Here is a 24,521-nt window from a genome sequence, read left to right as displayed (position 1 = left end):
AGTAATAAGATATTAGTGGTCTAAGTTTTATTGTAAACTTCAATTCTTTCTAGTGGATTTACTTTTTACCTTGAGGATAGTTAGGTCAAATCCTCCGCAGGTTTTTTACTCGTTTGGTTTTTTTGGGTCATCATATTATTGTATTCTTTATATTTTTTGCTGCTTTACATGATATGATTGTTTTGTTTTAACTTAGATTTGAATAATAAATCTAAGTATTCACTTGCTTAATTAATTAGGTTAAACAATCTAGTTTATAGGGATCTAAAACCTAACATTTGGCTAGAAGTCTAACTTGCGTTAGGCTTTTTTTTTTTTTTTTTTTTTTTTTTAATAGAGTATAAGGAGTCTAGGGATGGTGGGAGAGTATTGTAGAAAGAAGTGTTTGTTTTATATTTTGTAAGTTTTGTTTAAAAAAATAATAATGATGTGGCAAACTCTGGAGAGGTCAACAAAAAGCCAAAGGTTTTGGTTATATATATATATATATATATTTTACAAAGGACAATGTAGGGGCATTGGGCCCCAGAGCCCATTATTTGGGTATATAATGGACCTAAGGCCCAAGCCGAGGACTAAAGGCATCCAAGAGGGGGGTAAATGCTATCAAAAGGGCCCATGTTAGAAAACGGAGAAGTCAATTTAGACCATAACGGCCCAGGGGGTTGTGCCGAGAATAAGAACCAACTCGCTAACCGAGGCCGAGGTCCACAGAGATGGTCTGTAATCCAAAGAAATGTCACAGAAATACTCAGTTGATACAAATAAACACTATGGGAGCCCAGGACAGGAAAGAATTCTAAAATATCTAAAGAGAAAGCTGCTACCTCCGCATTAAATGCACTGCAGCTAACTCCCTGGCCGTATTAATGTGGATGTGATATTTAAACAGTAGATTTCAGCTTTATAGCTACTATAGGAAGACTTATGGGAGGTGCTGATGGGACAAGTATCAACACCAAACATCTAGTATGCACGTGGAAGATAGGGATGAAAAGGAAAAGGGGTATAAAAGAAGGGGGAGTCAACGAGATTAGAGGATCGAAAAATGAGAGAAGAAACATCGTAGCAATCTAAAACCAAACTTGTAACCACATTTAAGAGCATTATATAAGAATCAGTCTCCTCGGACATTGCCGAGGACATTTATTCTTCAGTCTACACTTGTCTATCTTCACTATTTCATCACTAACCTACTTAACCTGTTGTCCGGTTAACTAAAGCCCAGTTTTTCTGACTCATTTCTCTACAAATTCATTGTTTTGAGCTTTTTGGGCCTAAGTCCATTCACATACCGGACTAGAAAATCAAATTTGGTCCTTACAGACAACATCTCAATAAACACCATATTTCAGGTTTTAAGTAAAAGACTGATGTGGTGTTATTAGGTGTGATAGGATGTATTGATTTTTAAGTAAAAGATTAATGTGAAAATCTTTTATTGGATTGTGTAAATATGGGTTTTACATCCCATAGTTACCAAATTCGGACACATTTAAGAATCACATAAGCTACAAGCCAAAGTGATCAAGTGCTATGAATTTACAATTACCCTTACTCACTTTGGCATGTGGCACATGTGATGTTGAACAAACATGATGTTGAACATTAGTCATGTTGAAAATATTCAAATAATTATAATTGTAATAATCAATTATTATCTCTATATATCAGAAACACTAAAAAACAAATTTATTCCACAACCCTTGTTGGCATTAAGAAACGATAAATATCTCATGACCATTCTCCTCCTTTTGTTTAATAAGCACTTTTCACTGTAAAGATCCCTTTGATCATTCTGACCCACACCCGGCCCAGAGAAGACTATCATTTGGCCTAAATTGTATCAAAGGAATACTTAATCAAAGAAGCTTCAAGACTATCAGCTTGCCAACAATGATTTACCGTGTCAATTAAATCCCTCACCAAAGCATTTTTTGGATGGAATTTAGGTTGAGAAATAACCTTGTAAGTTGTACCCAAAGGAAGCCATCTATTCTGCCAAATTCACACTGTCGTTTCACCAGTATTAATCCTTCATTCACGCCCACTTTATTGTTGAACCATACACATGTTATCAAAAAATTTACTAAAACAAGGGTTTCACACCAAAGGTGACGGGGTAAGCTGGGATCAGATCATGGGTGCCTCATTTTTACCCTATCTTTTTTCTTTTATTGGGATTGGAAAAACCCGTGTGAGGTGAGAGTGGGACAAGTTGGGTTCAGGGCACGATTGAAGGTGTTTTATTAACAATAATGAGATGGTTCTAACATTGATAAGATTAAGATGGAACAAAAAAGGGAAAGGGTAACCATAAGAGTACTGAGTGAGGAGGATAGAAAAATGTTTTGAATATGGTAATAGAATGTGTAAAAAAACTTAAATTATGACTAGGACATGTGTATAAAATATTAAATTATATATATATATATATATATAATGGGCGGGGCCAAACAAGACAAGATGGGTTGGGACAAACAAAACTCATTTTTGACCCGTCACCTTTTTAGAAGTCAGGGATCCAAGTCCATACGAGGTAGAGTCAAACAAGATGAGTTAAACAGGATAGGGCAATTTACCATAATACCATTCTTACACACAAATTTAATAAGTGCAAAAGTTGTCGTAACAGAATAAGGGATAGGAGATATCATATGAGATAAAACTATGGATCAAGGTAGTGCCAAAGTAAATATAACGCTCCATGGTAAAATGAAAATTGGCCCCACGAAAGGTCAAATTGTGTATCAATCTATGTATATCAAAGCAATTAAATTCCTATTGAGTATATTGAAGCAACAAATAAAATATATTACATTAATTAACCCATAGTCGTATTAGCTACTTTAATTCCATGACTTGGAACATCCCCAGTGCATTGACCAACCTAAATTTGTTGTTACATTAGCCAATCGTTTATAAGAAGTGTACTTGAATTGCTTCCAATCGCGAAGGACAACCTTTAGATCATTCACCTTGGCACTAATACTTCTACAACAATTGGCATGTACAGTGGCTACTACCCTCAAATCCTTGCTATCTTGGCAAAACCCACTAAAATAAAGGGTGTCCAAGAAAGTTACTGTAAGATTTAATTCTCTAATTATGCCCCCTTTTACTAGGTTTAATAACACATCCTGCTCTTTTTGTCCTTTAGAGTCGTTCTTCATGGCATACCATATTCCTAATAATTTGATGGTCTTATTATTTGATTGGATGTAGTAGAAGCCAGTATTGATTTGATGATTTTCAGATCGCAGATCACCTAAAAAATAGTCAGTACTAATTTGAAGATCCTCGGTTTCATTTGTGCTTAGCCTAGTAAGGGGATTCCTTAGCCACATCACATCTGTATCCTGTTGCAAAAAGTTACCAACCATTTAAAAATAAATATAATGTTTAAGAAAATACAAATAAAGAGGGCAAAAAATAAAAACAAAAAAAAGAAGAAAAGAAAAGAGACTTTAGTTTGGTTTAAATCGTTCAATATTTAACCTTTGTCTATTGTTAATTCAACAAAAGAAGTTAGATATGAAAAAAGTATCTTATAAAAAAGTTTCACGAGACCTCTCTTGCATAAGATGTGTGAGTTCCACATTTGTGGATCTCACAAGCAAGATATAAGGGGATGGTCTCATGAGACTGTTTCATAAAAATATCCTCTTGTTAGATATAGATCTATCCAACGAGAATGTATCATGAAATCATCTAATGGAGTATTCATCATATTTGGTAGATCTCATTACCATATACCAGTGGAAGTCATATATTGTAAGAGAAGTGCTCCATGAGTTAGTCTCTTAAGATAATTTTCCCCATCCAACTTAATACAAATAGAATGGTACCATTGCTTGAACGTACAATGATGCTAGCTTACAAAAAGTTTTTCAGACAGTTTCAAATACTGCAAAAAAATAACTCAAAAATTTATATATTAAAACTTCTAAAAGACCAAAAACAAACTAATCTTGAGCAATTTCATTCACTGAAATTTCCTACCCATTTGAGATCATTCACTAAAATATTATGGAATTGGGGGAAGTGAAGATAGAGGAGAGGGGATGAGAGGGAGCTCACACAACTTTTTAATGGTTGGTGTAATTTTATTGCCAATGATGGACATCAAGCATTCCCGGGTTATTCTTCATCTTGGAAGTCAAGTAGCAAATTAAGAACCATACAAGAAAGAAAAATGAGAGGAAACTAGTTGCCAAGCACTTTCATATAAACCCATGTCTTTTTTTACACCACTCACAATTAGGAATTAACCACATAAAATAATTGTAAAAAATGGTATGGCAAAAGTTGTGGCGGTAAAATTTTTTATTTCTCACACTTCTAAGCGTAAAAATTGTCACTTCCTTCTTTTATGACTTCCATTAACTTTCCAACATTTCTTTATTACCACAATCTCAACTGTTGACAGTTTCTTCAAAACCCAAACTAAGCTCCTTTTGATTTGCATGTCTTCGCTTTCCTAAATGACTCTGAAATTTATAAGCTTTCTTCTCACATAATCCATATTGTTAGAAGTAAAGCCCCAGAGAACACTAAACTTAGACACTCAATAAGAACATTCACAAAAACCTAAACTAATTTTTTTGCTGAACACATAAACCGAAATTTAGACACTCCAATAATAACATTCACATAAACCTCTTTATAAGTTTAAGCTAAGTTTTGATATTAAAAAAATAAATAAATAAATAAATAAACTCATTTTTTTTCTTTCTATTTTGTTAGTCTATTATTCAATTTACCTTCCTACTTTTTTACTATTCTATTTAGATACTATTGTTTATTTATTTTATTTTATTCACAAACAAATCTAATGACCAAAATTGACTATCGACAATCAAAATCGGATACCCACAGCATAGATCAGCCACTTACATCTTACAGCCAAATCGACCCCCCAACAACCATATTAGCCACCCTATGGCAACCTCGACTACGGCATGCCTAATCTCAATTATTGAACACTTGACCACCCAAATCCAATGTCAAAAACGGATTGTTTACTAAGCCTTTTTGAGGTGGGCTAATCAAATTTTAATTGAAGTATTCGGATAATTAATCTATTGCTAATTCTTGACATTTGACATACCAAAAAATTACACAAGAAAATTCAAACAGCATGAACCCATCCAAGGAAACAAAAGTTCATAGCCATTTAAAATCTCACACACACAGATATATATATATATATATAATCAATTAAAGCTAAAACTAAGAGAAAGTCTAATTAAATTCTAAATTGAATTCCAATTGTTGTTTGATTTTTTTTTTTTTTAGATGAGTTAATGTTGTACAAAAAAAGAAAAGTCTAATATAAATAAATCATTAAAAACTAAATTTAAAAAAAGAAAAGTAAATTCATGTGTATATCTTAAAGAAAAAAGACTATAACTCTTACACTAAATTTAAAAAATGTATAACTCTTACACTAAATAGAATTTAAATATATATGTAATTGTGATTGTTTTTAATTATACCATGTATATGCATACGTTATATACTAGCTTTCACCACCGGGCGCGTTGGTCAACTGGTAAGGGGTTGTCCTACCTTAACCAAGGTCTCGTGTTCGAGCCTTGGGTATGCAGCTGCGTTAAAACTCGGTTGGAAGAGCTTTGCCGCCCTTGTGGTCCTACCCGGCTCGAATCCAGATTTAGTCGAAGCCCCTGTGGTTTCGGATACCGGGTGGTTTAACCAAAAAAAAATATATACTAGCTTTCACATGACAGCTGGCTTCATAAAATGCTTAAACTTTGATGTGAAGGGTTCAACATTAGTGGTCCACGTTTGCAGTACAAACAATTGGCAATTTGGCATAAATGATAAGTGTACCCGTGTACTTTTGTAATAGATGTACCTTCATTTCATAGACTAGCTAATATACTAACATTTTCACTTCTTATAAACTATGACTCTTTCTTAGAAAGAAAAAAAAATAATTAAAAACAATTCGGGATACATCCTACATGAAGTTTAGTTTAGCTTTTTGATGTTTTGCTTTTAGAAAAAGTTGTGGTTTCAAAAAATGCAGTATAACATTAGGCTTTGTTTTTTTATTTTATTTTATTTTATAAACAAAGCGTTTAGTAAAAATTATTAATGTTTGACTAACACTTATCAAAATTGTAGTTTGAGGTATAAATGATCAAACATGACAAAATATATACATTAAGCGAATTCTTATCAAAATGATGATGATGATGATGATGATAATAATAATAATGATAGTTGTTATTTATTATTATTGATGCTTTTTTTAGAAGATTATTAATGACTTCTTCTCAATAACAAATGACACCTTTAATTTTCATTGTAATAGAATACCCAATAATTATCTTAAAATCTTTAATAATATGAATCTCTACAAATTATGATTTCAATAAGACTTATATCTTTTTCCTTTTGTAATTTTTGTATTCATTTTTCTTTCCTGCTTACTATAATAAATAATGCTAGGTCCACAACATTATCACAATAATATTACAATAAATTTTAGATGACAAGTGTTGTTATTGGTGTGTAAAAAATTTATGCTAGTGGTATCCCAAATTAAAACCAATAACAATGGTAACATTATTCTAATATTCTTATAAAATTAAAAACATTACTCTAATATAATTTATTAATTTTTTTCATAAGCTTACTATTTTTTTTTTCTTATTTTCTCAGCCATTTCTTCAACAAAGTGACTTCAGTGAGTCTTAGATTCCTTCTCGCAATGAGACCTTTGCCTCCATGGCCTATCAAGAATCAAGACCCACTCCAGTATCATCCTTTGAAGTATATTTTTTTGCCATTGTGTTGATTGGTAAGTCCACGATTCTCATGAAGAATCAAGACCTGGTTCACTTCAACAGCATCCACAGCATGCAGTTGTGCTAAAAAATAGCTTTTGAGGGCAACAAATCTAAGAGTTGTGTTTGTGTATATTGACTCCAACAATTTTTGTTGGAACCCAAATCTCTGTTTCTCTTTGGCTATGTATTTTCTAGTTAGAGAAAGGGGTAGAATAGAGAGTTCAAGAAAAAGGAGGGTAATTTAGAGATAATAGTCGAAAATTCCAACAATGAGCATTCGCATTTGTTTATGCAAAAACTTATGTTTATTTTAGCATAAAAACTTTATTTTTTTCAATTTTACATACTCACTTTTCAAAACATCCCCCATCAAATTATATATTTTACATTACACTTTATTAAAATATCAATTTTTTTTTTTATTGTTTCTCTTTCTTCACACGTAACAACCACCATTCACTCGCTTTCTTCATTTTTGAGATACGTAAAGAAAGAATAAACAACTAAATCTAAAATAAATAGTGTCAATGTAAATTTACACAGCTACGTATTGTAACAAACTTATAAATTTATATAATTATACACATACTAATGTGGGTCATTTTTTGACAAAACTATGTAAATTCTACGTCTTTTTATATTATGCATATGACTGACATGAAGGCTCTAGTAAAACCAACCTTGGATTGTGTTTAATGCATTTTGGTATTGCACCTCTGAGTGTGTTTGTATAAGCAAAAACTATCTTTTGAGTTTAAAATGAGAATTTGTAAAAAAAAAAAAAAAACTATGAAAATTGTGATTGCAAAATAGAGTTTTTAATAAGTTTTAAAAACACTCTTCTAAAACTCCCAAAGCACCTAACAAAATGGACTCTGAAAGTCCAATACGAAAACGAGAAAAAAACGCATTTACAAGCCCCAGAAAACGCTTTTTTTTCAAGCCCAAAAGTTGAACCAAACGGGCACTGATATTCGTGACCAAAAAGTCAGTGCCAGTCATATTCACATTCTTATCATATTCCAGTCAGCATTGTCTCAATTTCAACCAACCACATTTACATTATCGACCAAAAACCATCTAACCGCGTAGCTTTTGTTTTTCCTAACTAATTAAGTTGAATGAGAGGAGCCGATAAATTTGTTTGTAAGTGCGAACTTCAAGTTTGCTTCAAAAGTATTACTTTCTAGTTTCTACCATAAGACATCTTAATTATAAAGCCAAACAGTGAACTTCTAACCATACCATATCCAGAATAACTATCTAATATGTATAGAGTAGTGCTTATTACACCTACTCTGTTACACATAGTTTTAAGAATAACTTGAAAATCGTAATTGCAAGTCATATTTGTTTTTCAAGTGAGTGTAACAGAACGTGTGAAATAGCTTCTATCCAATGTTTATAACTCCAAATATATACTATAAATGCAATAGTAAACTATAACTTACCGTGAAAATGAAGCTGTAGCCACGCTTAAGAACCTCGATTAGAAACTGAGTTCTTCTCCACATCATCTTGATGAAATCCTCGGACATGTAAACTTTTTCTCCCTCAAAATCCACACCGTCCGTTTTCAATCTGTAGCAGTTCAACCGTCGAAACAGGCAGCGATCGTAGGCCGTCTGATCTATTGCCACGATCAAAAGGTTGTCAAGCAGTGGCCTAGTGTTCTCCCCAAGCCAAAAGCTCTCAAGAAAAAGGTCAAGCATGGTGGTGTCAGCTTGGATGTCTTGGTCAGCATAGGCCTTGTTTATGATAGTGATTATGACCGTTTTGTTTGCCATTGAAGCTTTGGATAAAGCTTCTTCAAGGTCATCTTGAGGAACACGTATGTTGGTCTGTAAGAATTAAAAGATTTTTGAGTTTTTTGTGCAAAATTAAGACAACCCATATGCATGTTTGTGAAATAAATGAAGGAATAAGCTTGAAAGTTGAAACTTACTGTGTTTGATTGTGTGGAAAGAGATTCCTTTCGGAACACACTGAGTGGATTTGTGATATAGGAGGAGGACCAAAAACAAAGATACAAGAACCCCACGAAGAATAATAAAAGTATTGCAGGATTTCCAAGTGAGTGTTTTACATGATCCATGTGTGCCTTTTGGGGTTTTAATTTGGATGATCAAGATGTCTCACTTCTGGAAAAAAAACAAAAATTGATAGAGAAGGAACTTAGATAAAGAGGGAGAGAGGGATAGAAAGGTCATGCCAGGTAGAAAGGTCATCATTTACCAAATTACCACCTAAAAAAAGGTAGAAAGGTCATGCTATCTGCCTGAGGTCTTTAAGAAACATCATATTAATTCCAATCACTTTAGGATATATTGTACTTGTAGACTGGTAGTTATAATTTTCATTTTCTTGGCCAAATTCTTATTTACCGCATGCTGCATGCATAGTCCAGCCCACCAAATATAGAAATCAAATATAGAAATTATGGCTGTGTTTGTTTTGCCTTCAAATGATTTCAAGAAATCATTTTACACCAGTCTTTGTGTCTGGTAGCTACAGAAAATTGGGTCAAACGGAATTCATTTTCTGCGTTGACTATAAAATACCCTGCCTCACCCGTAATTCATTTTCAAGTTTTATTTTACCTTCAAATGATTTTCACCCCAGGAAAATAGAGAGAGAGAGAGAGAGAGAGAGAGAGGAGATTGCACCAAAAGCACCGGTCTCGTCACACCCAGCACCGGCTGAGAAATGGCTAAGAAAATGTGAGCAACTGGTAGAAAAATAGCATTTTTAGAATACAATCAAACACTTGAAAACATTTTCCAAAACAATTTTCATAATGCAGCCAAACACTTGAAAATATTTCCTTTTCTCGAAAATATTTTCACCTGAAAATATTTTACACTCGGAAAATACTTTACACCCAGCCAAACCTAGCCTATATGTTAGAGAAATACATACATTTTTATGAGTTTCAGAATGTAGATTGACATAAGTCCATAAGAGCATTCACATAGCTAGCTCGTGCAAAATTTTATGTATATTTTAGCATAAAAATTTGCTTTTTTCCCCCCTTCTATTTAACATACTCACATCTCAAAACACCAAACATTACATTATTTATTTTACATTACATTTCATTAAAATATTAAATTTATTTTATTTTTTAAAATTATTTTTTTTCTTCACACACAGCAATCATCATTCGCTTTCTTACTTCATCTTCAAGATACATAATAAAAGAATAAAAAACTAAATGCAAAATGAATAATGTCAATGTAAATTTACACAATAACTATAGTAACAATATATTTTTATACAATTTTACATAATCTGATGTGGGTGAATTTTCAACTTGGTAAACTAAAATGTGGTATATTTTCTATTATAAAAAAAACATTGATACAAGTGCTCTTAGGAGCCATGTGCTTTTTTTTTTTTTAGAGTATTAAGTATTTTTAACACACACACAGAGGGAGAGGAGAGAAGGTTTTTTTAAAGAAACTTACAGTGGTGTATATCCGAAAGCGCCTAACTCTTGAATACACAACACAGACTTTAAAACTCTTTAACTCACACTTATTTTTCAATGTGGGATTAACCCACTAATTTTTTTTTCTTTTGAGAATATTAAATATTTTTAACACACACACATACAGGGAGAGGGGAGAATATTTTTTAAAGAAACTTATAGTGGTGTTTAATGATGAATAACACTATAATAGTTACACATTGAATTTTAAATTATGCATAGACATTACTAATACAAGCCAAGCATAATTGTAGATGGTGCAGAGAATTTCAACAAATTGGTAAAACTCTGACATGAATATAAAACCACCAAAAATTGTAACACTACAGAACAAAATTGTATGAGAGTTTTATTTTACAATATTGGTGTTAGATATTGAATAAATACCATTGATTTCTATTAGAAAATAGAAATGACTATATATGTCTAATTCTGACTTTTTTTTTTTTTTTTTGAAATGTCTAATTCTGATTTTTGTAGTCATTAGTTTCCGTGAGTTAATTTACATGTGACAAGTCATGTTCTAGAAGTTCATTTGTTGAGACTTGTCGTAGTCACAGAAGTGTTAGGATTCACGAGTGGTTCATATCTCACCAGCAATGTATAAAGAGTCGTCATAAATACTTTGGTCGTAAAATGGAGACGTCAAAACGTACTTATTTCCACGTTTTTTAGTACTTGTCAAAGTTTTAACTTTTAAAATGGTTGAAAACGTGTTTATAATGCTATCAAAGTTAGTAATTCCATCTTAATTATCATTCATATGAATTACCAGCAGTTGAGTCAAATAAATAATTAAATATCATAAATGGCGGTACAGAAACATTTTAAAAAAAAAAAGGTTTTTTAAGAGCTAGAGAAAGATGGGTACATATTTACCTTTGTTATAGAAAGTACAGGATTTTTGGCTCTGTGTTGTTTTTCCCTGGAGTGAATAATAAAATGCCAAAGTTTTTAAATATAAATAAAATTGTTTGAAATAAAGGTATTTTAGTAATAACAAAGTTTGGTTACAAATTTAGTTAAATTGGCTACAACTCCTATTAAAAAAATTAATATTGTTACATATTTTAAAATTTTAACTGTTTGATTACATATTTTTTATACTTTCAACACAAATGTCAAACTTCATATTAATTGGATGTTATTTCTATTTGATTCATAAAATTGTTTTTTATACATAATTTTAAATTATAAAAGTTGAAATTTAAACATTTGATTGATAATATAACTATTAATTTTTGGTTTTCTTGAAAATTTACAAGTAAGAATGATATAAAAAGAAAATGTTATTCAATTATGGATTTCTCAAAATTCACATCCAACAAAAAAATATTTAAGGAAGTTGTAACCATTGGCATTATCCTTTATAGTAATGTAAATTCATTATCAACTAGGAATAGGATTCATATGTGCCTAAGGTAAAACTCAAATATTTCCCAAACCTTAATGGCTTTAAAAAGTTGAAGTCAATTTCACTTTAAAAGTTTCAAACCTTTATTATTAGAATCAGTTTGGACCGAAAAGCCAATTAAACCCGATCCATTATCATTCATTAAAGGACACGATTCTCAATTAATGTTTAGCATATACAATTCATTAAAAGAGACCAAACCATGCAATTGAGGTAGAAGACTGTTTTTTATTTTAACTTTGCATACCCAAAGGGAGATGACATTAGGTGTCATTATATATATAGGGCAAGGTACAAGGCTCTTGGTGTTTATTTATTATAAAAAGTTGTGATGCTTCTCATGACAAATTCTGTTATTTGCATATGCTGCATGTTTGATTTTGGAATGTCTTGATATATTTACTTTATAAAGACAATAATTATATTTTTAAAAATTATATTTTATTATATTTGAAAAGTTAAATGTTATATCATATACTATGTATTTTTTTTTTTTTGGGTGAAAATCATATAATATGTAATTTTGCTTAAAGTCTCACTCTACTACTACAAGAGTTAGACCCTTTGTAGTGATACTTTAGGTTAAGTAATGTGTTTGGGCTTGGTAAGATAGTGTAATTAAGTGTGTGTGTGTGTTTAACATTTAATTTGTTTCTAAAAAAAAATACTATATAATAAAAGTTATGTTGAGTTTGTACAAATCTGATGCTTCTTCTTTGGTTCAATCCTTCTTCCAAATGATCCTTACTCAGTTCAAAGTATCCATTAAGGTCATTAGGAGTGATAATGGTCTTGAATTTGCTCTTTCTTCGTTTTATGCTTTCAAAGGTGTTTTACATCAACTATCCTGTGTTGAAACTCCACAGCAAAATGCTGTTGTTGAAAGAAAACATCAACATCTACTCAATGTTGCTAGAGCCTTGAGATTTCATGCCAACTTACCTTTAAAATTCTGGGGAGATTGTGTTCTTACAGCCACATATCTCATCAACAGGTTGCCTAGTCCTCTTCTAGGCAATCTTACTCCATACCAGAAACTTTTGGGTCATTCCCCCTCATATCAGCACCTTAGATCATTTGGTTGTCTATGTTATGCCTCTACTTTAACTAGGAACAGGTCTAAATTTGACCCTAGAGCAAAAGCATGCATATTTCTTGGTTATCATTTTGGGACTAAAGGGTATAAGTTGTATGATTTGTCCACTAGAACCTTGTTTCTGTCAAGGGATGTTATCTTCAAAGAGACTGTTTTTCCTTTTAAACATTGGCAGTCTAAATTCATACCTAGTCCTTCTTCCATTTCTCACAATGTTTTTCCCTCTCAGTCACTTGTTCATGATCCTGTTGCTTCTATTTCTACTGAGTTTTCTCTTCCTTTTAGTTCTATTGATACTACTGTGCCCCCTGATGAATTTCCAGACCTTGTTCATCCTGCTCTGGATCCTTCTCATCATCATGAGTCTTCTTTTCAACCTGAATTTCCTATTATTCAACCTGACTTGCCTGTTGTTTAGTCTGCTTTTCCTGATGTTCAACCTGCCTCACCTCTTATTAGAAAGTCCACTAGGCCTCATAAATCTCCTTCTTATCTTCATGATTATCATTGTGGTTTAGCTTCCTCCATTCTTCCTCATCATCACTGCAACTTAACTTCCACTTCTCTACCTTCCCATGATTCAATCTCCATTGACAGTCCAAGTATCCTTTATCCACTTTCATCAACTCTTTCTTATTCTAAATTGTCTAATGCACATAAAGCCTTCTCTGTGACCTTGTCTATTGTCAAGGAACCAACCTCCTATGCTAAAGCTTTACCTGATCCTTTGTGGCAAGCTACCATAAAGGCTGAGATTGATGCACTTCAGGCTAACAAGACTTGGATCATGACCAACCTGCCTCCTGGTAAAGTGCCTATTGGGTGCAAATGGGTCTACAAAATCAAACTTAAGGCTAATGGCTCTATAGAAAGGTACAAGGCTAGATTGGTTGCTAAAGGTTTTACTCAAACTAAGGGTGTTGATTACTATGAGACTTTCTCTCCTGTTGTGAAGTTTGTCACAGTTAGGACCCTTTTGGCTATGGCTGCTGTGTATGGTTGGCATTTGTCCCAACTAGATGTTAACAATGCTTTCTTGCATGGATATTTGAATGAGGAAGTGTATATGGTTCCTCCTCCTGGGTTTGGCAGCAAGGGGGAGGTGTGCAAACTCACTAAATCCCTTTATGGATTGAAGCAGGCCAGTAGACAGTGGTTTGCTAAGCTCTCATCCACTCTTCTTGATCATGGTTTCATTCAATCTAAATCAGATTACTCTGTCTTCACTCAGATTAGCAAGGGTTCAATTCTCATCTTACTAGTCTATGTGGATGACATCTTGATAGCTAGCAACAATGTGGAGGCAGTCAATACTTTCAAAGTTTTCCTAGATGCCAAGTTTAAACTCAAGGACCTTGGTACTTTGAAGTATTTCTTAGGTCTTGAGGTTGCAATGACTGAAAAAGGTATTAGTTTATGTCAAAGGAAGTTTGTTTTAGAGCTGCTATCTGATACGGGTCTGCTAGCAAGTAAGCCTGCCAATGTACCTATGGATTAAACAGCCAAATTTAGGAGTTCAATGGGAGAGGCTGCACCAGATCCATCTTTGTATAGAAGAATTATTAGCAAACTTCTTTACCTGACTTTGACCAGACCTGACATTTGTTACTCAGTGCACAAACTGAGTCAATTTATGAGTTCACCTCAAATTCCTCATTTACAAGCAACTTATAAAGTACTTAGGTATCTTAAGAAGGCACCAGGACAAGGCTTATTCCTATCTACAGGTTCTGAATTGAAGCTCAAAGCCTACTGTAATGTTGACTGGGCAGCATGTCCAGACACTAGAAAATCAGTTTCAGGATTTTGTGTTTTCCTTGGAAATTCTCTTGTATCTTGGAAATGTAAGAAGCAACAAGTCATATCCAGATCATCAGCTGAGTCTGAGTATCGTGCAATGGCCACTGTCACAAGTGAACTTGTATGGTTGGTGGCATTACTAGGAACCTTTGGTTTAGATCACAATTATCCAGCTTCTTTGTATTGTGATAGCAAGGCAGCTCTCTATATTGTTACAAATCCAGTATTTCATGAACGCACAAAGCACATAGAGGTTGATTGTCATTACATTTGAAGTAAAATTCAAAGTGGGGTGATTAAGACTTTTCATGTGCCTACCAAACACCAGATTGCGGACTCCTTCACAAAGGCACTTGGAACTAAGCAATTCTACTTTCTTCTGTCCAAGATGAACCTGATCAACATCTATGGTTCATCTTGAGGGGGAGTGTTGAGTTTGTTATAAGACATCAGTGTTTGTGCATTGTAGTTTTGTAAATATAGAGATAAGCTACAAGTAGTTTAAGTTTAGAATAGACTAAGAACTTATGAACGACTGCCGTTTATACATACAAGTTAAATAGTTAGTTAGCTTTTATTCCACGTGTATGGCTTAGATCAATTGAGCAGTTAGTTATTTGTGTTTTCTCTTTTTCATCTTTTCTACCTCTGTTCTCACTATATATAGAACAGAGTATTGTAAACTTATTCAATGAATTCATTTTCTACAAGTTTTACATTCATCTTTCTCTCTCTGAGTTTTCATTCCTCCATTGATGCAATTGTGAAGCTTGTATAGAATTCAATAAGTTAACCTTAGAAACCGTGGTTGCCCTAAGTGACTTCACCAAATTACAGCAATATTTTTCATAAAAATATTTTTTAGATAGAGACAACAACATATTTGTTCTTATTAATTTTTTTAGATAAAATAACAATAAGTGTTTTAACAAAACATGCAACATACATCTAAATTTCAGTTGATAGAGATAACAAAATATTTTCACATTTTTAACTACTTGTTAAAGTTTTAACATTTAAAATGGTGATCACGAGGTTGAAAATGTTTATAATTTTATCAAAGTTTTTTTTTTTTCAAAGGAAACATTAATACTTAGTAATTCCATCTTTTAACTGATCTCATTTGAATAATTAAACGTATTTATGTGAATTACCAGCTGTTAAGTGTAATAAATAACCAAATATCATAAATGGTGGTACATAAACTTTTTTTTTTTTTAAATACTTTTTAAGAGAGAGATAGATACATATTTACTTTTGTTATGGAAAAAATCATTGGATTTTTTGCTCTTTGTTGTTTTTCCCTATTGTGGAATAACAAAAAATCATATTTTTTTTTTATTATAAATAAAATTATTAGGAATGAAAGTGTTTTAGTAAGGAGAAAGTTTGGCCACAAACTTTGTAGAATTGGCTATGATTCCCACTAAAAAAAAATAATAATAACATGGATACGTATTTTGAAAATATAACTATTGGATTATGTGTTCTTTATATTCTTAATATGCATGTTGAAATTCATGCCAATTAGATATTATTTATTATTCGATCCATAATTTTTTTTATGCATAATTTGAGACTCAAAACTTGAAATTTAAATATTTGATTGATGTCATAACTGTTAATCTTTTATTTTTTTTTTAAATTTTGCAAGAATGGATGATATAAAAAGAAAATATTCTCCAATTTTGAATTTTTAAAATTCACATCAAATAGAAAGATATTAAGTGAAGTTGTATCTATTAGTTACAAACTAGTCCTTTTAAGAATGTAAATTCATATGTAGCTTAAAGTCAAATTTAAAAGCTTTGAAGGCAAATTCATTTAAAAAGTTTCAAACCTTTATTATTAGAATCATATTAGATTGCAAAGCCCATTAAACCCGGTCCATTATCATTTCATTAGAGGGCATGATTCTCAGTTAATGTTTCTAACGTACCATTTCTTCTATATCATTTGTTCCAACAAGGTGGGTGGGGAGGGGGAATTCCAACTTGTTATAAAAGAGAGCAAACTAATTGAGCTGCAAGACTTTTATTTTGTATTTTTTTTTTTTTTAACCTTGCTCACCCATAGATACTTAGTACCAAGAGAGGTGTCACTAGGCCATTAAAATTATTGGTGAGGTACAAGACTCTCGGTGTCATTTAGTATATATAGTTGTGATACTTCTCATGACAAATTGCCTTATTTGGATGTGCCAAATATTTGATCTTGGAATGTCTTGAAATATTACTTACTTTAAAAATTCAATAATTATATATTTTTCAATTATATTTTATTTAATTTAAAAAATGTTATATATATCTTATATAGTTGAGTTTAACTCTAGGAGTAATTTTAGAAACTGCTAATATTTTATTTCATCCTAAGAAAATTGAAATGTTTTGTGGTATTCATGATTAATATGCAAATGCAAAGATGCAATATATCATGTCTAATTCAACACACTATCTACTTTCAGGGAAAGAAAAATGAATTCAACCCAATATCATACTATTACAGTCGCAGCTCACACAATCTACCAAATATTATGGCCCAGACACGCACACTCTCCCCAGTTTCAGCCCAGTCTTTTTTTTTTTTTTTGGTAGAAAGGAGTTTCGGCCCATAGTCACGACAATGGCTTATAAGTTTGTTTTTCTGTAGTGCATTTACATAAGTGAAAAGAAGAGCAATATTTTATTTGAGAAACAAAAAAAGAAGGCGAGTTTGGCAAACTTTTTTGTTGAGAAATTTTTTGGAATAAAACTTATTCGCATAGTATTTATCAAAACTCACCTTCAAAAAATATAGTTTTTGATAACTTTTATATTAAATATATGACAAAAAATTAAAAACTAGATTATTATTATTATTATTTATATAAGATAGAAATTATATTCTAACTTAATCTAAATGTATATGTGTGTGAAATTCTTTCCTAGAAACTTGAACCCCGGCCCTTGCACTTGCCCTCCACACCCTACAAGCATTTATACTTGTGAAGTAACTATCGCACTAAGGGTGTGCAATGATAAAACTAGCTTATTTTTAAAAAAAAAAAAAAAAAAACCCTTGAAGAATATTACTAGCTTGCTTGTAATTGGCTTGTACATAACATCACTCAATAACCTTTTCAATCCAATCATCTACTTTATCAGACAACACAAATATTTAAATGAAACAAAAAAGAAAGGAAAAAAAAAATCAACACATTGCCATGAAATATTATTAAAGAGCTAATATTGATACATTTTCATGAACAATGATATATGAGCTTATCTAAAAATAAAAAAAGAGAGATTATAATTTTATATATTCTTAATAAATTTTTATTTTTATTCTATCCAATAAACATATAAATTCATCAATAACTATATTATATGTATATATATAATTATTAGCGATAAATCCTAAATAGTACACTAGTATAAATTGGTATCGAAATAGTTCGATTCTCAGACTAACCAAAACGGCCTCTAGTACGATATTTACTTCCTTGGTCAAGCAAGGTTTTCAGACCCAGACCGTTCAATGAACCGTAAAAGGGAGATGTTCAAGGTTTTTGAGGTTGAACCGAGGTCAAATCGTGATGACGTCATAATTGATTTAATTATTATTTAAAATATAAATAAATATGTTAAATTAGTAAGAATTGAAAAATTACATAAAAATTTATAGGAAAAAGTTGGGTCTTTTGTAAATACTATTTTTTCTTAATTAAATTGTATTAAATTAATAATATTTAATACAAAATAATTAAAATGAATGCTTAAAATTATGTGTGGGGCCAGAAAATCAGGCAACCTCGGCCCACCTCAAACCAGGCCCAAAGGCCCGCGTTGAGGATGCATGAGGGGTTCGAGGATGAAGGCGCGAGGTCCGGCCCCCGAGGAACATATCCGAGGATGGCCTCGTCCTCAGGCATCCGAGATCTCGGAAGAGCACGAGCACCACCCCACCAAAGAGGGGTCTTCTCGAATATCCGAGGAGGAGAGGTTTCAGTGCCACGCGTCGGCGACGGGAGCACGGCGAAGGAGCAAGTCTTAGGCGAGCTGTCACCTCTGCATTGAATGCCCTCAACTAACATCCTGGCCGCATTAATGAGGACAGGACTCCTAAACAGTGCTGTTTTGGGTGCTGCAACCCACTGGAGGAATGGGGATGCGGCTGATGGGACAGGCTCTCAAGTGGTGGCCTGACTGATCAACAAATGGAGGGTTAGGATCAGTTTAGAGAGGTATATAACGTAAGGAGTCTTTCCTGAAAAGAGGACAGAGGATTGGCATTAAGAAGTCCTGTAGTGACCTGTGTCCTCTGGAACCTTTGTAATCAATCTTAAAAGAAGGAATAAGAACGCCAAGTTTCGGAAGACCAGTCCAAGGAGCATCATTGTGCATCCCAATTCATGTTTAAGTTGATAAATCCACATGCAACTATGCAGGGCAGTTGCACCCCTTACTAGGGCCTAGTTTTTGAGCTCACTCTCTATAAATTCATTGAAGGGCAAGCTAGATCTGGGCCTACTCTCTCAACTTGAAGAAGAGCCCAAATCGGGTCCCTACATTATGTAATATTGACTAAATTCATACTTATAGAGATTCAAATATATCTTAATTTACGATAAATATGATACTTGTTAGATTTTCTCTTGTTATTTAAAAGATTTTAAAACATTATATCTAAAAAATAATAAATAAATATAACAAAAAAACGTTTTAAAAAATATAACTAAAAAATAATAAACTTTTTCTTTTTTTGAGAGCCAAAAAATAATAAACTCAAACCTTAATAATTAATAAGTTGGCTGTGCTGGATAAAAAGATTAAAAAAAAAAAAAAAAAAAAAAAAATAAGAGAAGAGAAGAAAACAAAAACAGAGAAGGAAAAAAAGTGTAATTAGTTTAAACATTCATAATAATAATAATCATTCACATGTGACATTAGCCACAAAAAAACAAAAACACAAAAACAAACAAACACTTGAATGATTACCTAATCAACTTGTCTGTGTTCATTAGTTTTAGAGAAGTGTCACGTTTAAAATATTTTCAGAACACTTCACTAGTAAATTTTAAGTGGTAAGTCCATAACTTAAAGATTACTTTTTTACCCACTCATAAAAGTCAATAACAACTTACCATTTAAGATTTGTTGTGAAAATATTGTGAAATTGTTGTGGACATAATATTTCTCTTATTTTTAAGGGTAATAACTAGTGCATATATACTGTTACACACAAAGTACATAGTTTGGAAATCAGGACGAGTTCAATGTATAATTGTGCATGTGTGCAATTCGTGCGAAACAAAGTGTGTGAAATAACGCCACTCTATTTTTATAAAAAATTGGTCAAGTTAAAAATTAATAAACCAACGTATATAGAATAATTTCTCTTATCCTCCACTAGAAAAAGACGAGCTCGTAAAAAGAGAGTTGAAATGTGTAACACATAACTTAGCCGATTGGGCTTTTTTTGTAGAAGCCCATTGCGCTTTCTTTTGTAACACGTTAGGAGATAGATGTGTAACACATAACTTAGCCGATTGGGCTTTTTTTATAGAAGCCCATTGGGCTTTCTTTTGTAACACGTTAGGGCCTTTTTTTTTTGGGTTGCCTCTTTGCGGGTTTGTTGTTTGTACCCTGTAATCTTTTAGATGGAATGGAACCCATACTCCATGGGTGATACTTAGATAGTCCCAGGACTATCAAAGTTTTTCTCATACTCCGTAGCCTTGTTTTTCTCTTTTCCTCTACAAAGAAAGTCTTTTATATATTCAGGGGGAAAATGTGACTTGGCAAAAATAAATAAATCACATATTGTGTAATCAAAGTATTTTCATTCTCATATTCTCTATCCTCACTCCCCCCCCCAAAAAAAACCCCAAATCCATAATATTTTTCAGTAGAAAAAAAATTTAGTGAAATTGCTCAAGATTAGTTTGCTAATTTCTAAGCATAATAGATTGCTCAAATAGGTAGATGTTCAATTTAGTTTGTGTTACTTAATTCATTTCATAGAGCACCATTTTATTAGCATTAAGTGAATGAAATTGCTCAAGATTAGTTCATTAATTTCTAAGCTGAATAATAGATTGTTGAAATAGCTAGATTTTCAATTTAGTTCATTTCATAGAGCACCATTTTATTAGCATTAGGTTGGATGGGAAAAATTATCTTATGAGACTCTCATGGAGCGCTTCTCTCGAAATAAAGAACTCCCACTAATATATGGTAATGCGATCTACCAAATAAGAGAGGAGTACTCCATTAGATGATATCATGATACTCTCTCCCTGTTTAGGCCCATATCTAATTAGAGGGTCTCTCATGAATTTGTATTATGAGACCATCCTCTCATTTCTAGCTCGTGAGATCCACATATGTGAAATCCACACATCTTGTGCAAGAGAGGTCTCAGAAGACTGTCTTATATGATACTATTTTTCATATCTAACATCTTTTGATGAATTGACAATAAGCAAAGGTTAAATACTGAACTTCCTAAACCAAATCAAGTCTAGGCCATAGGCCCATAAACATAATGCTCTTTTCTTTTCTCTCTTGTTTTTTCTTTTCCCTCTTTATTTGTATGTTCTTAAACATTATACTATTCTTATATGGTTGAACTTTTTGTAACAGGATACAGATGTGATGTGGCTAAGGAATCCCCTTGTTAGGCTAAGTACAAATGAAACCAAGGATCTTCAAATTAGTACTGACAATTTTTTAGGTGATTCGCAATCTGAAAAGCATCTTATCAATACTGGCTTCTACTACATCCGATCAAATAATAAGACCATCAAATTATTAGAAAAATGGTATGCCATGAAAGACAACTCAACAGGACAGAAAGAGCAAGATGTGTTATTAAACTTGATTGGAGGGGGGATAATTAGAGAATTAAATCTTAGTGTAAGGTTCTTAGACACCCTTTATTTTAGTGGGTTTTGCCAAGATAGCGGGGATTTGAGGGCAGTGGCTACAGTACACGCCAATTGTTGTAAAAGTATTAGTGCCAAGGTGAATGATCTAAAGGCCGTCCTTCGTGATTGGAAGCGATTCAAGAAGTACGCTTCTTATAAACGATTGGCTAATGTAACAGCAAATTTAAGGTGGTCATTTCACTTGGGATGTTACAAATCATGGAGAGTAGCTAATACGAATATGGGTTAATTAATGTATAGTTTGTTTTATTTGTGGCTTCAATTTTTCAAACTCTAAGTGAATATTATCTATTTGATATACGTAGATTGATATATGATTTGACCGTGGAGTGTTATATTTACTTTGGCACTATTTTGATCCACATTTTCGCCTCATATGATCTTTTATCCCTTATTCTGTTACGATGACTTTTGCACTTAGTAAATTGGTGTTTAGGATTGGTAAATTGTCCTGTACCACTTGACTACAAGGTTTTCAAACCTGGACCGGACCGGGAGGTCTGATCGGGTTAATCAAGAACTGGATAAAAATTTGGTTTTTTAAGCTTGAAGAACCGGACATCATAGGTAATTCCGTGAACCCTTTGAACCAGGGTTGGACTACCCGGTTCATGCAGAACTTGTGGCATGAACCGTACGGCCCAACCTCGATTCAAGCATGCCTCTTAAATAAGAAAAAATTTGAAAATGTGTCTACTAGGATTAGAACCCAGGCATAGTCAGAATCGAGTTTGACAATTCCCAAAAAATGAAAAAACATTGCTCAAAATAATCTCCAACATCAAATCTTCTCAGAAAAAGAAAAAAAAAAAAAAAACAAGTAAAAAAAAAAAAAGAAAAAAGAATAGAATAGAAGACTATGGAAGAAAAGCTACAAATTTGCTTCTGGCTTTTGCATATGCATCTGCATCTACCTCTGCTTCTTCTTTATTTGTTGAAATTTTTGGAAGGAGACTGCTCTTTGTTTGAAAACTGTGGAAGAAATAACAAAGGGAGAGAGAGGCGAAGGCTATAGGGAAAGTTAAAACTAAAAGAATTGAAGACAAAAGTCCATAGGGTTTGGGGTTTGAAGTCTGATCATGTGGTGTGGCTTGAGTAAACGTGTAACTTTGATCATGATGTTTGGGGAAATGTGTGAGTGAGGTTGGATTTTTCATGAGATCTCATGAGTCATAAGCCTTTTTTTTTTTTTTTTTTTTTTTAATCTTTTTATCCAGCACAGCCAACTTATTAATTATTAAGGTTTGAGTTTATTATTTTTTGGCTCTCAAAAAAAGAAAAAGTTTATTATTTTTTAGTTATATTTTTTAAAACGTTTTTTTGTTATATTTATTTATTATTTTTTAGATATAATGTTTTAAAATCTTTTAAATAACAAGAGAAAATCTAACAAGTATCATATTTATCGTAAATTAAGATATATTTGAATCTCTATAAGTATGAATTTAGTCAATATTACATAATGTAGGGACCCGATTTGGGCTCTTCTTCAAGTTGAGAGAGTAGGCCCAGATCTAGCTTGCCCTTCAATGAATTTATAGAGAGTGAGCTCAAAAACTAGGCCCTAGTAAGGGGTGCAACTGCCCTGCATAGTTGCATGTGGATTTATCAACTTAAACATGAATTGGGATGCACAATGATGCTCCTTGGACTGGTCTTCCGAAACTTGGCGTTCTTATTCCTTCTTTTAAGATTGATTACAAAGGTTCCAGAGGACACAGGTCACTACAGGACTTCTTAATGCCAATCCTCTGTCCTCTTTTCAGGAAAGACTCCTTACGTTATATACCTCTCTAAACTGATCCTAACCCTCCATTTGTTGATCAGTCAGGCCACCACTTGAGAGCCTGTCCCATCAGCCGCATCCCCATTCCTCCAGTGGGTTGCAGCACCCAAAACAGCACTGTTTAGGAGTCCTGTCCTCATTAATGCGGCCAGGATGTTAGTTGAGGGCATTCAATGCAGAGGTGACAGCTCGCCTAAGACTTGCTCCTTCGCCGTGCTCCCGTCGCCGACGCGTGGCACTGAAACCTCTCCTCCTCGGATATTCGAGAAGACCCCTCTTTGGTGGGGTGGTGCTCGTGCTCTTCCGAGATCTCGGATGCCTGAGGACGAGGCCATCCTCGGATATGTTCCTCGGGGGCCGGACCTCGCGCCTTCATCCTCGAACCCCTCATGCATCCTCAACGCGGGCCTTTGGGCCTGGTTTGAGGTGGGCCGAGGTTGCCTGATTTTCTGGCCCCACACATAATTTTAAGCATTCATTTTAATTATTTTGTATTAAATATTATTAATTTAATACAATTTAATTAAGAAAAAATAGTATTTACAAAAGACCCAACTTTTTCCTATAAATTTTTATGTAATTTTTCAATTCTTACTAATTTAACATATTTATTTATATTTTAAATAATAATTAAATCAATTATGACGTCATCACGATTTGACCTCGGTTCAACCTCAAAAACCTTGAACATCTCCCTTTTACGGTTCATTGAACGGTCTGGGTCTGAAAACCTTGCTTGACCAAGGAAGTAAATATCGTACTAGAGGCCGTTTTGGTTAGTCTGAGAATCGAACTATTTCGATACCAATTTATACTAGTGTACTATTTAGGATTTATCGCTAATAATTATATATATACATATAATATAGTTATTGATGAATTTATATGTTTATTGGATAGAATAAAAATAAAAATTTATTAAGAATATATAAAATTATAATCTCTCTTTTTTTATTTTTAGATAAGCTCATATATCATTGTTCATGAAAATGTATCAATATTAGCTCTTTAATAATATTTCATGGCAATGTGTTGATTTTTTTTTTCCTTTCTTTTTTGTTTCATTTAAATATTTGTGTTGTCTGATAAAGTAGATGATTGGATTGAAAAGGTTATTGAGTGATGTTATGTACAAGCCAATTACAAGCAAGCTAGTAATATTCTTCAAGGGTTTTTTTTTTTTTTTTTT

At 32.7% G+C, this 24,521-nt stretch overlaps 2 protein-coding genes across 2 annotated transcripts in view; both read right to left on the bottom strand.

Moving 5' to 3' along the window:
- Positions 1 to 2,658: 2,658 nt before the first annotated feature.
- LOC111993045 (uncharacterized protein At1g28695) overlaps positions 2,659 to 24,521 on the bottom strand; it is a 24,393-nt gene continuing 2,530 nt past the window's right edge. The window contains exon 3 of the mRNA XM_024024897.2: positions 2,659 to 3,359. Within this exon, the coding sequence (XP_023880665.2) occupies positions 2,850 to 3,359 (510 nt within the window). The 3' untranslated portion in view covers positions 2,659 to 2,849. The remainder of the gene's footprint in view (positions 3,360 to 24,521) is intronic.
- LOC111993073 (uncharacterized protein At1g28695) lies at positions 5,491 to 9,092 on the bottom strand. Its single transcript, XM_065770160.1, has 3 exons — positions 8,764 to 9,092; positions 8,270 to 8,659; positions 5,491 to 5,687 (listed from the first exon to the last, which is right to left on the bottom strand). The coding sequence occupies exons 1-3, from the start codon at positions 8,911 to 8,913 to the stop codon at positions 5,568 to 5,570; spliced, it is 660 nt and encodes a 219-aa protein (XP_065626232.1). The 5' UTR covers positions 8,914 to 9,092; the 3' UTR covers positions 5,491 to 5,567.

Source organism: Quercus suber, unplaced genomic scaffold, assembly GCF_002906115.3.
Source record: "Quercus suber isolate HL8 unplaced genomic scaffold, Cork oak 2.0 scaffold_3B, whole genome shotgun sequence".
Taxonomy (NCBI): Eukaryota; Viridiplantae; Streptophyta; class Magnoliopsida; order Fagales; family Fagaceae; genus Quercus; species Quercus suber.
This window is presented reverse-complemented; position numbering and strand designations above follow the sequence as displayed.